This window comes from Haliotis cracherodii, unplaced genomic scaffold (genome assembly GCF_022045235.1).
Source record: "Haliotis cracherodii isolate W230 unplaced genomic scaffold, xgHalCrac1.p SCAF_17, whole genome shotgun sequence".
NCBI lineage: Eukaryota > Metazoa > Mollusca > Gastropoda > Lepetellida > Haliotidae > Haliotis > Haliotis cracherodii.
The window spans coordinates 23,175,864-23,191,776 of NW_027266272.1; the positions used below are offsets into that span (position 1 = coordinate 23,175,864).

Consider the following 15,913-nt stretch of genomic DNA (forward strand, 5'->3'; position numbering starts at 1 on the left):
TGATATCTGCACTCTACAACACCACCACACCCAGACACCACCACATCACAACACCACCACACGCCAAAAACTCCACACCCGACACAACCACACCCCGACATTATCGCACCCCAACACCACTACACCTGACACCACCACACCCCGACACCTCCACATCCCGATACCACCACATCCGACAACACCACAACCGACACGACCACACATCAACACCACCACACCCCGACACCTCCACATCCCGATACCACCATACCCGACACCACCACACCCCGACACCACCATGCCCGACACAAACACCACCATACCAAATAGCTATTGTCTCCAGAGCGTGAAGATAATCAATCGACTGAATGTTTCCCTCTAAGATTCCATCCACCTCACCTGCCTAAATGAAGTTGGAACATAAGTAAAGATATTACTTTTATAAAACGAGGATAACGAATATTAAGGCAACCACATATCTTTCTTATTTGTGAGACCTTTGTAATGCAACCCCAAACATATGCCCCTCCTTCATTTATACAAATTTGCATTCACGCTGTAACTTAACTCACAAAAGCTTTGCCGTAATCATATCTGCTACAAACAGAGACCATAGAACGATTCCGATGATATCATCTTGAGTATGTGTTATGGAAGAACGCAGCAGTTCTTCTATGAGTTTGATTGGATGACTGGTGAGTTAGTTGTTCCACTCCCTATATCTCTTATTGTTAATATTCTGATCAGATATCATTTCCAAACCACATGAACAAAAATCGGCCGTACCACGATTTGAGTCGGGATTAAAGGTAATATTAATAGATGGTTATTGATTAACTGATTTCCTTCGAGCTGGCTGAATGAATATATTGGATTTAAAACTAATTTCTTTTAGTTTAAAACGAGACACACGATTACAAGTTGTATATTGCTAAATATTCCATTCATGCACCTTCAATTTTGTGGTATTGCAAAGAGGTATGACTAAAATGAATTATCTTTATGGTTGCTAAGAAATGTTTAAATCTATCGGGACTTCCGTGGTCACATTACTCTAGCCTATCGTTGGTCAGTTATTGATTACCCAAGGCAGGGTCTGCCATTGGTCAGCTGCACCTGCTGCCATGTACAGGCGTATGTTGACGCCACTTCACCGAAGAGTGGACAGCACACCAACATGGACAACACATCAGCCGTGGGTTTTAACATCTCTGACATTTTACCTCCTCGGGAAATAGCCACAGAATGCAATGCTACTAACATGTCATCTGGATGCGAAGGTCATGACGCTAACCAAACTAATCATTTGTTTGATAGCATTCAGCATATCATGGAGATCACTTTCATGTGCTGTGATGTTCTGAACGTACTTGGTAACGCTGTCTTGATGTTGCTGATCTACAAGGCCAGGACAATGATAGAAGCTTCAGGACGTCTCCTCATGAACCAGGCTGTTGCTGACGCAGGAATTGGACTATCGTGGCTTGTTATGAATGGGATCATGTACACCTACCCTCACAGAGATCTCCTGCAGACGGCCATCCTTGTACACGGGGTCGTTATGAGCGTCTTTACTTGTGTGTCTGGACTGTCATTGGCCATGACACTCTTCGCCCTCCACATAGCCATCTGCAATCCTATTCTCTACAAAGTCCACTACAAACCAATACTAATCACTATCTTCATGGTAGTATCCTGGCTCGTGGTGATTGGATGTTGGAGTCTGGTATTTGCAGCAGACAACTTCTTCTATCAGGAACCTGATTCTGTCATATATATATTTAATGTTAGTAAACAAAATGCCTGGTTTGTATGTATTTGTATGTTCGTTAACATCATTTTGCCACTTGCAATGATAATCATCGCCTTCACACGCATATGCCTCCATATGCGCAAGAAAGAGATGTTCAACGTTTCCATCACATCCGCCTCCGCTACCAAGCTTTATGTCCGTCAAGCAAAGGGCATCCTCGTCGTATGTATCACCTATATAGTAACATTTATCCCTATATGGGTTTTTAACTTCTTCAAAATTCATTTTAAAAGTGACAATGACATTGTTCTCTCCATTACTGGAACCAGCCTTATTTTCCTGAACTATGCGTACCTTGTCTTCAAGCTACCCCTGTTTCTGTTGGCCTTCAAATCCTACCGTCGAGTTGCCTCCCAAATCTTCTGTCAACACCTAGCATCGGGATCTTCATCGGTGTCCTCTGACGGTCGAGGCAAAATGCCACAAAGGAAATACAAGACTGCAACAAACACCAACCACAGGCTTGATGACACTGGCCACCAACGAACTTCAGAGGATGCCAGATCTACTCCGATACAGATGGATGAGACAACCGAGATGAAGGGGAATATTGGAAGAGTTAACCATGGCTTCATCACCACCACCACCTGCTCTTTGTACCATGGGGACACGGCGAGAACAATCAGTGCAAACGATGACGTCAGTTCCACTACAAACAATGAGGTCAGTAACAGACCGGTAAGTAATCAATTGTTTTTGATACCGAAATTCATTTATAAAGCGTTACTGTTGTTACTGTTATAAAACATTTGACCGAGACTTACAGAAAGTTCGGCGAGTCGTGTATGACACTCGCAGACACCATGTTGTTCTAGGAGACGAAGTCACGCGTTATGGATAAACCAATGAAATTCTTAATATAGGTATAACAATTTTGTTTCGTTTACTTGGGAGATTGCGTGTCACCGTACCCCGACGGCGAGGAACGTTTCTCAAAATATCAATCAACGGCACATCTGGTCTAGATTTGAATGTAAACAATATTATTTAAAGGTCGCCGACTGGACTATAGCAAACAACCTACTGCTACTTCAGCAACTACTACCATTATTAGACCGCCTCCGTGGTCTAGTGGTAGAGTGAGTGAGTGAGTGAGTGAGTGAGTGAGTATGGTTTTACGCCGGTTTTAGCAATATTCCAGCAATATCACGGCGGGGGACACCAGAAAGGCGCTTCACACATTGTACCCATGTCGGGAATCGAACTCGGGTCTCGGGTCTTCGAGCGAACGCTTAACCACTAGGCTACCCGACCGCCCCTCTCATGGTAGAGCGTCGGGCCGGAGAGCGGAAGGTCCGGGGTTCCATCCCCGACCGCGTCATACCAAAAGACGTTAAAAGATGGTACTTGTTGTTACCCTGTGTGGCGCTCGGCATTAAGGGGTTAAAACAAGGACTGGTCGGCTCGGAGTCAGTATACTGTGTCTGAGTGGGGTATTCATGTTAAACTGCGGCATGGTAGTATCTCAGTGTGCTAGCCCTATAAATCGGCATTAGTCCGGACTAGTGCATGCAGCCACACAAACACGTACATGCACGTCGCTATATAAGTGCAATAATCTTTGACGCGACATTAAACCCAATTTCACCTCACTACAATTATTACAACTATTATTACAACTAACCATAACCCTAAAACAATAACAAGATAATATCTGTAATAATCATTTTAAAAGCGTACCTACGTACCTGGATGCAGCTTCAAATCACATGATATATTCTATACGTCAAAGAGTTTTCTGAAGTTGAGAAAAGTGATACTTCTATTGCAGTGAACATAACACGTTGACGGAACTATTGTCATACAGAAGTTACCTCCCTTATATTATCTCCCTTTATCTTCAGTGTCTGGTCGGTATACAAACTGTTGAGGACCTTTGTACGTTAGTTGACAAGGCAAAATAATGACAGACGGTCATTAATATAGTTAATATCACTTCTTGCCGTTTGTTATTCTCTTGAAAATGTTTTGTTATAAACTGTAAACTTCTCATTTAACTTGTCAATCGAGACTGTTCGTTTTGCAAAGCGCCATTTTTGTTACTTGACCAGCGTGTTTTCTTTCGCTTCCAACAGCGGTTTCCTAGTTTTCGAGGATATTTTTTTGTAAAAGCTGTTTTTGTATATATATTTTGATACTTTTGTTTATATTTTTTAAGACGAAACTATTTTTTAAGTCGCAAATACAAGGAATGGTGAAACGTCCCTGTAGGTAGGGAGAATATCTACAGAAAAAAAGTATATAATAGATAGAATATTCCATATGTCTCGTGAAATATCTTGTCAGAAAACATTTAAGCCCTCGGTTATTTCTGAAATAAATAAATAATCTGTCCTGAGTTATTTTGTCAGAAATTTAAAATGAACTTGATAGATTGTCTGATTAATCGGAGATTCTTGTTGGATTATGGATACCTTGTTATCTTCTCAGTCATAATGTCTGATTAAATAGAGATTATTAGCCGAGTGTGTTTTTGTATCGTAAATGTCCTATATCAGGAATAAGAATTGTATTATGCGAGCCTTTATGTATCTGTTTTATTCCTAAGGAATATAAAGCCCGAGTGAACCGCCCCATTTTATATAGTGCCAACTGATTTGCATCAATGGTTGTTTACATATTAAGCACTCACACATAGGGACACCACTATCTAATGATACAGGGAACGTCCTACGTATCATTGTATCATTGCTAAAAACGACGTAAAACACACTCACTCACTCTTCATGTAAAAGAATAATAGAGTATCAAAACATGTTGTGATTTGTACAATCATATTCCATTTCGATACAAAACTGACACGTTCATTCCTTCTTTTATTACCGGACTCTCGACAGCATCCTTTCAATGACCTCATCGTTTCATATGTGTATGCTGCATCTGAACATTTTCCTGTATCTGTTGTTCTCTTACAGGTCGCCACCTAAATGGCTATGAACAGCGCTACACTCCAACATGCTGTCTCCAACTGCATGGGGACTGCATTCTGGACAGACTCTTTCTGCTGATGCTGACGGGGAAGTAAATAAAGCTTTCACACCTGTTTGTACACACATTCCGTTTAATCACATTCAATGGGGAGCTTGACTCGAGCAAATTGGCAGTCCCAGCAAGTGTGGCCCACTTCGTTCAAACACAAGTCTGCTTCCTCTTACTTTATCATGTATATTAATCTTGCAGGCAATAATTAAAACGCCTGGTGCTAGACAAATGGCCAACAGACCCATGAGTGTAATCCTCCTTGAAAGTGTCTGCAACGGTTTCATCAATTCTAAGCCCTTGTGAAAGGCTGATGCATGTACTTCAACAACCAGAGTCATGGGTCCAAATACTCGTATGTGGCTTGGCTGGCTTCTTATGGGTAAATGTGATATGGATCTATCTCATGTTTATGGTTTGTTCTCGGGGTTCTGTGATCTTTGAACGGCATTTGAACTGAATGTATACGTGAATAGATCTTAGATGACAAAATCCTCCAACCTCCCACACAACCCCTGAAACTCCCGCCTCCATCCCCCCTCCCACACAACCCTTGCAACACCTGTCTCCTGCCTCTGACACAACATCGAGTGCTCCAGCACCCAGCCTCCCACACAACACCAGGTACTTCAGCCTCCAGCCTCCCACACAACACCAGGTACTCCAGCCTCATGCCTCCAACACAAAACCGGGTACTCCAGCCTCCAGTCTCCCACACAACACCGGGTACTCCAGCCTCCAGCCTCTCACACAACACCTGGTACTTCAGCCTCTAGCCTCTCACACAACACCTGGTACTCGAGCCTCCAGCCTCTCACACAACACCTGGTACTTCAGCCTCTAGCCTCACACACAACACCTGGTACTCAAGCCTCTAGCCTCTCACACAACACCTCGTATTCCAGCCTCTAGCCTCTCACACAACACCTGGTACTCAAGCCTCTAGCCTCACACACAACCCCTGGAACTCATGCCTCTAGCCCCACACACAACCCCTGGTACTCCAGCCTCTAGCCTCTCACACAACACCTGGTACTCCAGCCTCTAGCCTCTCACACAAAACCTGGTACTCCAGCCTCTAGCCTCTCACACAACACCTGGTACTCCAGCCACTAGCCTCTCACACAACACCGGGTACTCCAGCCTCTAGCCTCACACACAACCCCTGGAACTCATGCCTCTAGCCTCACACACAACCCCTGGTACTCCAGCCTCTAGCCTCTCACACAACCCCTGGTACTCCAGCCTCTAGCCTCTCACACAACACCTCGTATTCCAGCCTCTAGCCTCTCACACAACACCTGGTACTCCAGCCTCTAGCCTCACACACAACCCCTGGAACTCATGCCTCTAGCCTCACACACCACCTGACACTCAGCCTCCAGACTCCACACAAAACCTGAAACTCCACCATCTTCAATCCCACACAGCACCTGAAACGCCACCATCCACTCTTCCACACAACACCTTAAACTCCAGTCTACTCCCTCCCACACAACACCTGAAAATCAAGCGTCCAGCCTCCGACACAACACATTAAACGCCACCCTCCATCCTGCCACACAGAACTCAGAACCATCCTCCCATACGCTGAAACTTACACCTCCACACTACAAGTACACCTGAAGCTCAAGCCTCCATCCACACTACAAGTACACAAGACTCCACCAACACAACACAAACACCTGAAGCTCAATTCTCCACCCTAACAACATGTACACATGCAGCCTAAGACTCAATCCACACAACACAAACACCTGAAGCTCAAGCCTCCACCCACACAACATGTACAACTGAAGCTCAAGCCTCTAGCATTACAACCTGTACACCTGCAGCCTAAGACTCCACCCACACAACATGTACACCTGAAGCTCAAGCCTCCACCAACACAACATGTACACCTGAAGCTCAAGTCTCCACCCACACAACATGTACACCTGAAGCTCAAACCTCTACCCTCAAGGCCTGTACACCTGAAACTCAAACCTCCACCCACACAACATGTACAACTGAAGCTCAAGTCTCTACCTTCACAGCCTGTACACCTGAAACTCAAGACTCCACCCACACAGCCTGTACACCTGAAGCTCAAGACTCCACCCACACAACATATACCCCTGAAGCTTCAGCCTCTATCCTCACAACATGTACAACTGAAGCCAAAGACTCCGCCTACACAACATGTACAACTGAAGCTCAAGACTCCTCCCCCACATGCATACCCGAGACTCGAGACTCCACCCACACAACATGTACAACTGAAGCTCAATTCTCCACCCTAACAACCTGTACACCTGCGGCCTAAGACTCCACCTCCACAACACGAACACCTGAAGCTCAAGTTTCCACGTTCACAACATGTACACCTGAAGCGTCAGCCTCTACCCCCAAAACCTGTACAACTGAAGCTCAAGCCTCCACCCACGCAACATGCACACCTGAAGCCCAAGACTCCACTCACACAACATGTACAACTGAAGCTCAAGCCTCCACCCACACAACATGTACACCTGAAGTTCAAGACTCCACTCACACAACATATACAACTGAAGCCCAAGCCTCCACCCACGCAACATGCACACCTGAAGCCCAAGACTCCACTCACACAACATGTACAACTGAAGCTCAAGCCTCCACCCACACAACATGTACACCTGAAGTTCAAGACTCCACTCGCACAACATATACAACTGAAGCCCAAGACTCCACTCACACAACATGCACACCAGAAGCTAAAGACTCCACACACACAACCTGCACACCAGAAGCTAAAGACTCCACACACACAACCTGTACACCTGAAGCTCAAGCCTCCACCAATACAACCTGTACACCTGAAGCTCAAGCCTCAACCCACACAACATGCACACCTGAAGCTCAAGCCTCCACACACACAACATGCACACCTGAAGCTCAAGCCTCAACCCTCATAACATGTACACCTGAAGCTTCAGCCTCTACCCCCACATCCTGTACATCTGAAGCTCAAGACTCCACTCACACAACATGTACAACTGAAGCTCAAGACTCCACTCACACAACATGCACACCTGAAGCCCAAGACTCCACTCACACAACATGTACAACTGAAGCTCAAGCCTCCACCCACACAACATGCACACCAGAAGCTAAAGACTCCACACACACAACCTGTACACCTGAAGCTCAAGCCTCCACCAATACAACATGCACAACTGAAGCTCAAGCCTCCACACACACAACATGCACACCTGAAGCTAAAGACTCCACACACACAACATGCACACCTGAAGCTCAAGCCTCAACCCTCATAACATGTACACCTGAAGCTTCAGCCTCTACCCCCACATCCTGTACATTTGAAGCCCAAGACTCCACAATTTCAGTTTACATTTATCAAAGTCTGTCTTGCTTATATTAGTATTTGTTCAAGAACATCCACTGGCTGTGATACCCCTTGTGGTCAAGACAAGCCACGCCCTTGAGTGTATTTAGTGTCAGCACCTTCATGATTAACACGTAGTTTGTTGTTAAGTATCAAGAAAAATGTCGTTTGTTTGAATTGGTATTCAGCCCTTTGTGAATGGGAATGTTTTGGTGTTTTGTTTTCGAGTTTTGCCGGCGTCGCTCCACTTTCCTTTTTGAAACCACGCGGAGCTTGGACGCCTTATGGAAATCCTATCATGTATATCTACGTTTTGGCACATTGTCAAGACATGTCAGTGATCAAGGTCATCCTAAGGATTATAGACTGGTGAAAATCAATGTCACATTTCACTAAAATGACCTTTTCTGCCGATTTGTTTTAAGTTGTATGCATATAGTGATTATTTTGTTTGACTACCTGCCTAGTATGACAAGTGATAATAATCTTGTAATATCACTGGTAGGTCACTGTAACCTATGTTTAATGGAAACACATGCTACATGTTTCGTTGTTACGTTGAATTCCACCAAAGGACATCGTATTTGATTTATATGCTGGATTGCCAATTGAAATGTTCTTGAAATATACGTGACAGATACTGACGTTCAATTCACTTTCTAGGTCATGCACTCAAAACATGTATGATGTTCGTGATAACTCAAGTGTTCACAGTGATTGGGTATGGAAGTGGCCAAGTTTTGAGCGACCGTAATTAAAGTTCAAAGTCACTGGAATTGTCATTCCTAAGGTATTGAGATGCTTCTTTGTGTACTAAACAAACCCTCTGTGTTTGTCCGAGATGTTTGTAAGAGCAAGAACCTATGTTTTCAACTCAAAACAATGAAGGATGCGCGATTGGCTAAATTTGAGGATCAAGATCAGTGCAACCGGAAGTGCATAAATCGTTATTATCAAGTAATCTAGAGCTTGGTACTCTCTGTTATAAATATTTTCTGTTTGGCATATGCGGTTTTTTTAACCCCAGAGCAAAGTTGTGAAGAAGTGCATGTAAATAAAAACGACAAAATCATTTCCATAATCATAAGAACTCCACAATCAAACGAACTGGACACGTTTTTGGGTAGAGATTTCTTATGAAATGGAAAGGTTTTATTGTTAGTTTAGCTATTGAAGCATGGGACTTTCTGTTTTAAAGTAACGCTGCTTATGGTATGTATGTCCTCAAACCGGAAGTGCATATAACGTTCTTATTTAAGTTCAAATGCCTTAGATATGTGTTTTTCCAAACCGGAAGTAATATCACTAAAAAGTGCATTTAATTGTTTCAGTAATCTTTTGAAAGGCATAGTAGTGTCTGCTTTAAAATGGTCGTGCATTAGACAATGTTTTCACAAATCAGAAATGATGTCATTAAACCGGAAGTGCATATAACCTTTCAATGCAGGTACCTTATTGCATGGGACATTTCTGTAGCATAATTTTGGGGCATTCGGGAAACGGTGGAGACGGGTCTGCTTCTGGGTTTTTGTCGTGCAAATACCTTTCTTGTGTGAAATGTTATAAATTTTGTCTTTTGTATGTGCTGAAATCATCATACTGCTTTCTCAAATCTCTCGATTAACCTTCTACTGGAATTCCCGTGCATTCATCCGTGATGTACGCTGGTCATCACTCAGAACACATGGTCAAGAGTACCCGGATGCTGCGGATGCAGACCAGTATTAACTTTACTAAACAAAGTAAAATCATAAGAAATAGCAGTCAACTAGTGATATCGGGAGTTGCTGCTTATTTAATATTATTAAATAGTTTTCCCATATTAGTTTGCTAGATAAAGCCCTGAAGTGAATACCGTAAGGAAGATAGGATTATTCGTTTTTAACACTTAACGTAAACAACAATTCCTCAGCACAAGGAACATTCCACTGCAGCATTGTGATATATGTATTGGCGTTATGTCTTGGTGTTTTGGGAAAACCATTTGCCTGTCAAGAACTTAATTAAAACATGTGTTTATCATTCTAGATATAAGCCAGTGTTGTTCTTTGGTCTTGTGTAGTGTGTTAAAAAAATAGTCACTTCCACTTTCATTTCACACGGGACTGTACACAATAACACCAGTATCTCGATCATGCATAGAAAGTTTTATTGTCATCTTATCAAGACAAAAGGTCACTTGGCCCACCTCTACACCATAAGACATCTTGGTCAGCAATCGTGGGAGTCATAAGGTCATCTGTTCACGTGACTTCGATGTAACACAATCGGTGGCAGTCTGACCATCATACAAACGTTGCTAGATATCAAATTTTTTGCGTATCATATGATATTCTTCAACCATTTAAAGCCGCCCCTTATTTTGTCGGCACTAAAGCCATCAGTGGGTGTGCAATTTAAAATGAAATCATTCAATATCACCCCTCTACTGCAGTCCAGGGTATGACGTAGGTAACGGAATAAGCCGAGTGGATCCGAATCGAAAGGTCCAAGTGATCTTATGATATACCATCTGTCAACCCGTTGTCCATCCGTCCGTAACATGCAAACTTCACTCCGATTCGATACCGTTCATCGTTGATGGAGAGAGGTATCAAATTTGGGTACGGTGTCTGAGTTTAATGATGCTGCTGTACCAAATGTGGTCGTACAAGAATGCTTGTAAAAATCCATTTGTTTTGATTTGAACACGAAGGTAACTTGGATGCTAGGTCAATGTCCTTCCGTCCTCGCTCAGCAAGCAGATCCAATTAACTTATTTGGATGAAATACATATAGTGCCACCACACGTTCTTACTTTTTGGCTAAACACTTGACTGCTTGTACCTAACAGGGCATGGACATATGATGCGTAACAATGACTTGACTCAAAAACTATATTTTGACAATTGTCACATTGTCCTTTCTGTTGCATTCCATATGCCCCAAAGGTAATTGCATGGATCTTTACAAAACCCAGCTGTCTGCAAATAAAAATGATTTGGAAGTGAAATAGGCTGTGTTTGTTATTGTGGTTTCGGGGCCAAATGTATTCTGTGTGAAGAGACACTCGTCCATTTGCCATCAGCGTCAGTAGTCCGGGGTGGAAAGCGTCATGACCATGGCGAGCTCTTGGACAACTGGACAACAGCTGTTGTTTGTGTTTGTTTGTTTGTTTGTTTGTTTGTTGGTTGGTTGGCTGGTTGGTTGGTTGGTTGGTTGGTTGGTTCGTATTGAACGCCGCACTCACCAACATTCCTGCTGTATGATGACGGTCTGTAAATAATTGAGTTTGGATCAAACAATCCAGTGATTCACATAATGCGCATCGATCTGAAGACCAAATTTAACCCGGATCTTCAGGGGTTCTGACTAAAGTAAAGATATTAGTTTACAAAACGAGGATAAGGAATGTAAAAGCAACTAAATATCTCTCTTATTAGTGAAGATTTTCGAATGCAACCCCAAACATAGACAACTTCTTTATATTTCTTCAAAAATTGGGATATGAAAAGACAATTTGCATTCATAAGATTTGTTGAATAACTGAAACACTTACAGCAAACGCTTATTTTTTAGCATGATGAAATTCTTGAGAGCAGAGCCCAAAGAACGATTCCGATCATACCACAAGCATGGAATCTAGGGAATGGGGGGTGGGGAGAGAGGGGGTGGGGAGTGAGGGGGTGGGGGTGGAGGTATTCCCTACAGTATTTTAGAAACCATGAGGTAAGGTCAATACTTCAAATAAAAAACATATATATTATCAACTGGGCAGAAAAGGGAGATTTAAAAACAACTTAATATTTTATTACAGCTGTTGTGACAGAAATATACCCACCATACTCATCAAGCTACGCAACAACTATCCAATATATCTACAAAAGTATATAATTTCTGAAACTTCAGTGAGTGACTGAGTTACGTTAGGATTTTACGCCGCATCTAGAAATATTACAGCGAAATCAAGGCTGGGTGACACGAGAAGAAGGCTTCACACAGTGTACCTATGTGCCGATTCGAACCCGGAACGTCGGTGTGCTGAGCCAGCTCTTTAACCACTTGGCTACCCTAACGACCGAGTTCAGAGGGTGTGGGGGCATAGTCGTCGTCCAGCAGACGCCGCAACTCGCTGTACAGATCCTTGGTTTATATGACCCTCCTCGTGGGTCTCCCCACGACCTGAATCACCTCGGGGTTTTTTCTCCCACATTAAGCTGACACGCCGTGATAAAACTGCAATACTGTATTCGCCATAATAAGATCCCCGGACGCTTAAAAAATTGACAAAGGGAGCGCTTATTGAACAACATACGAGCAAATCGAATTTCAGAGCTCGAGCGGTAGTGAATAAACCTATTTCAAACGTCGATGAAACTAATCTTTCGCGACAATAGTAACTGGTCAATAACTCGACTGCTGTACAAAATATGTTATATACACAGGACAATGTGGAATGTCATGAATAATCTCAGTCTTAGTAGGGGGCGCTTATTAAGATTACTTGCAGATTGGTCTAGAATTTGGTGAGAAGGGCGTTTCTTGGATCAGAGCCCTTAATACGTCGAATACGGTACTGTTATGTGTAGGAATCAGAGAGGTTTAAATCTAAAATCCTGAGGGGAAGTGTTATGTCTAACTTATAAACCGAAGAAAGAAATTTAAAACAACATTTATCAACAATTTTATGTTTCAAACTACGAATCTTTGGAAACGGGCGTAAAATATCTTCTGTTGTGAACAGGCACTTCAAAAGCAGATTTGTTTCTCAAAAGCAGTCGTTCATCAGCGCCCCTATACTCGACGAAACTGGTTCACTCACTGAGCTCCAGATACGAAGGTTGGTAGTTGAATCGACCGAAATATAAACAAAACATTTGTCATGTGACTCTACGTTATCCCGCATCATGAACAATGTGTTTACATTCAAACTGGGGCACGGGTGGCCCAGTCGTCTAGGGCGCCGCGATTCGCCGTGAAATCTATGATTGTGGGTTCGAATCCCGGTTCGCCCCGATTACGTTTCTAGGTTGGTCAGAACCAAACCTGTTCTCGTGGGTTTCACCGAAGTGGTAAACGTCTGAGACTTGCATCACTTCAGGCTTTCCTCCTAAAATTAAGCTGACAAGCCGCGATATAACTGTTAAAAGGGGCGTTAAACACAACTCACTCACTCATTACATTCAAACTAAAACTTTAACGAGAGACATTCACAATGTCGCTAAATTTTGTATAGATAAAATCCCCGAGATATTATAACATCCCTGTTCATGACATTTAACCCGACTAGCGAACAATAGGATGACGTCACTGGAGGTTTATAAAAGTTAAAACTAACTCACTTGTCGGGATGACGTCATTTCAGACAACCTCGATAAAGGTGTCACTGTTTCCTACCGACTCACCAATAACTACAGTGTGTTGACAAAAGATCGCCACGATATAGGTGCCATGTTTATTACAGACTACGTAATAACGCTGTTGGTGTTGACTACAGACCACCTCGATAAAGGTGTCACTGTTTATTACAGACTACATAAAGGTGTCACTGTTTATTACAGACTACATAATAACGCTGTTGGTGTTGACCACAGACCACCACGATAAAAGTGTCATTGTTTATTACAGACTGTCGTATTAACGCTGTTGGTGTTGACTACAGACCACCTCGATAAAGGTGTCACTGTTTATTACAGACTACCGTATTAACGCTGTTAGTGTTGACTACAGACCACCTCGATAAAGGTGTCACTGTTTATTACAGACTACCGTATTAACACTGTTGGTGATGACTACAGACCACCCAATAAAGGTTGCACTGTTTATTACAGACTACATAATAACGCTGTTGGTGTTGACCACAGACCACCTCGATAAAGGTGTCATTGTTTATTACAGACTACATAATAACGCTGTTGGTGTTGACCACAGACCACCACGATAAAGGTGTCATTGTTTATTACAGACTACCGTATTAACGCTGTTGGTGATGACTACAGACCACCCAATAAAGGTGGCACTGTTTATTACAGACTACATAATAACGCTGTTGGTGTTGACTACAGACCACCCAATAAAGGTGGCACTGTTTATTACAGACTGTCGAATTAACGCTGTTGGTGTTGACTACAGACCACCTCGATAAAGGTGGCACTGTTTATTACAGACTACATAATAATGCTGTTGGTGTTGACCACAGACCACCTCGATGAAGGTGTCACTGTTTATTACAGACTACCGCATTAACACTGCTGTTGTTGACTACAGACTACCTCGATAAAGGTGACACTGTTTATTACAGACTGCAGTAACAGCGCTATTGGTGTTGACTCGTCTATTGATAACTCCTTGTATCGTTGGGACGTGTCATTTAGGCGTCTCATCCGTTGGGTCAGTTTCCTACATGGATTTCCTGGAGTGATTTCCTATTAGTCGCTAGTATTTTAGAAGGATCAGTTTTAAATTACAATTTCGGTGAAGACTGACAGCGAACAGCATATATCCTTGGACCGTTCACGCAACAACACAAACACTTACCAGCGTTTCTTTTTTAAATGTCTACGGAAAGACGATCAGCAAATATTACGAGTTGTGTATATATTCAATACATTATCGTACACTGACGGAGCGGATCGTTACAATGTGTGACCTGCCTGATTTATATATAACTCACTCACTCACTCACTCCGCAGAAAAATCGTTATTTATATGTTGAAACAAACTGAAAAACGAACAACTGCACAACCAATAAGCGAAACATCTGGCAACATCTTAATTACACAGTTCAAAACTAATAAAGGTTATAAAAGGAAATTAAATACTGAAAAACTGAATAAACCAACTAAAGTTGAACGAAAAACAACCCAAAAGACATTCAGGAAATAATGTTAAACACACTTCTAGAAATATTTCAGTAAACTGTAATATACAAATGTTTATTAATGTTGACCCAGAGTATTAAGACTTGCAGGAAATCAGAAAGCCTGTCTGTTGTTGTCAACTCTTCGCAAAGTCCAACTCGAACCCACCTCGCATCAAGAAACTGCCGACTACAATAAGAACACCCAAGACACATATGCTGCTACATCCGGGACACCGTCGAAACAAATGAGAGTGAGTGAGTGAGTGGGGTGGGTTTAACGCCGCTTTTAACAGTATTACAGTTATATCACAGCGTTTCAGCTTAATGTGGGAGGAAAGCCCGAAGTGATGCAGGTCTCAGACGTTTACCACATTTTGTGACACCCACGAGCTCGTGTATGGTGCTGCAAACCATTGTGATGTAATTTTATTGCAGCGATATCTACAGTATCTTAAGCAAAGATAATCTTAAGCAAAGATACAATAAATAGATAGGGACGATGTTTAACTTGTTTTGTTGTGGGAAAACAGTTATCAACAATCTTAAGCAAATCTACAATAAATGGATAGGGAAGATGATTTAAGTATTTAATTGTTTGTTTGGAAATTAGTTATTGACAACCTTGGTGCACGTTTTAGTCGTCTTTTCATTCATAAGATTTGTTGAATAACTGAAACACTTACAGCAAACGCTTTATTTTTAGCATGATGGAATTCTTCAAGAAATATCAGCTGAAAAGCAGAGCCCAAAGAACGATTCCGATCATACCACAAGCATGGAATCTAGGGAATAGGGGGTGGGGAGAGAGGGGGTGGGGAGAGAGGGGGTGGGGGTGGGGGTGGAGGTATTCCCTACAGTATTTTAGAAACCATGAGGTAAGGTCAATACTTCAAATAAAAAACATATATATTATCAACTGGGCAGAAAAGGGAGATTT

General features: G+C 42.5%; 1 protein-coding gene across 1 annotated transcript; it reads left to right on the forward strand.

Moving 5' to 3' along the window:
* The first annotated feature begins 1,156 nt into the window (after window positions 1-1,156).
* On the forward strand, window positions 1,157-7,053 carry LOC139464698 (uncharacterized). The gene is made up of 2 exons (XM_071246214.1): window positions 1,157-2,470; window positions 6,499-7,053. Exons 1-2 carry the CDS (start codon window positions 1,157-1,159, stop codon window positions 7,051-7,053), a joined length of 1,869 nt encoding a protein of 622 aa, XP_071102315.1.
* The last annotated feature ends 8,860 nt before the right edge of the window (window positions 7,054-15,913 follow it).

Excerpts from the sequence above, each read along its gene's own strand:
- LOC139464698 (XM_071246214.1), top strand. The coding sequence starts at position 1,157 with ATGGACAACACATCAGCCGTGGGTTTTAACATCTCTGACATTTTACCT. Across the intron at positions 2,471-6,498 it reads ATGAGGTCAGTAACAGACCG|CCTAAGACTCAATCCACACA; the intron begins GTAAGTAATCAA and ends GTACACATGCAG.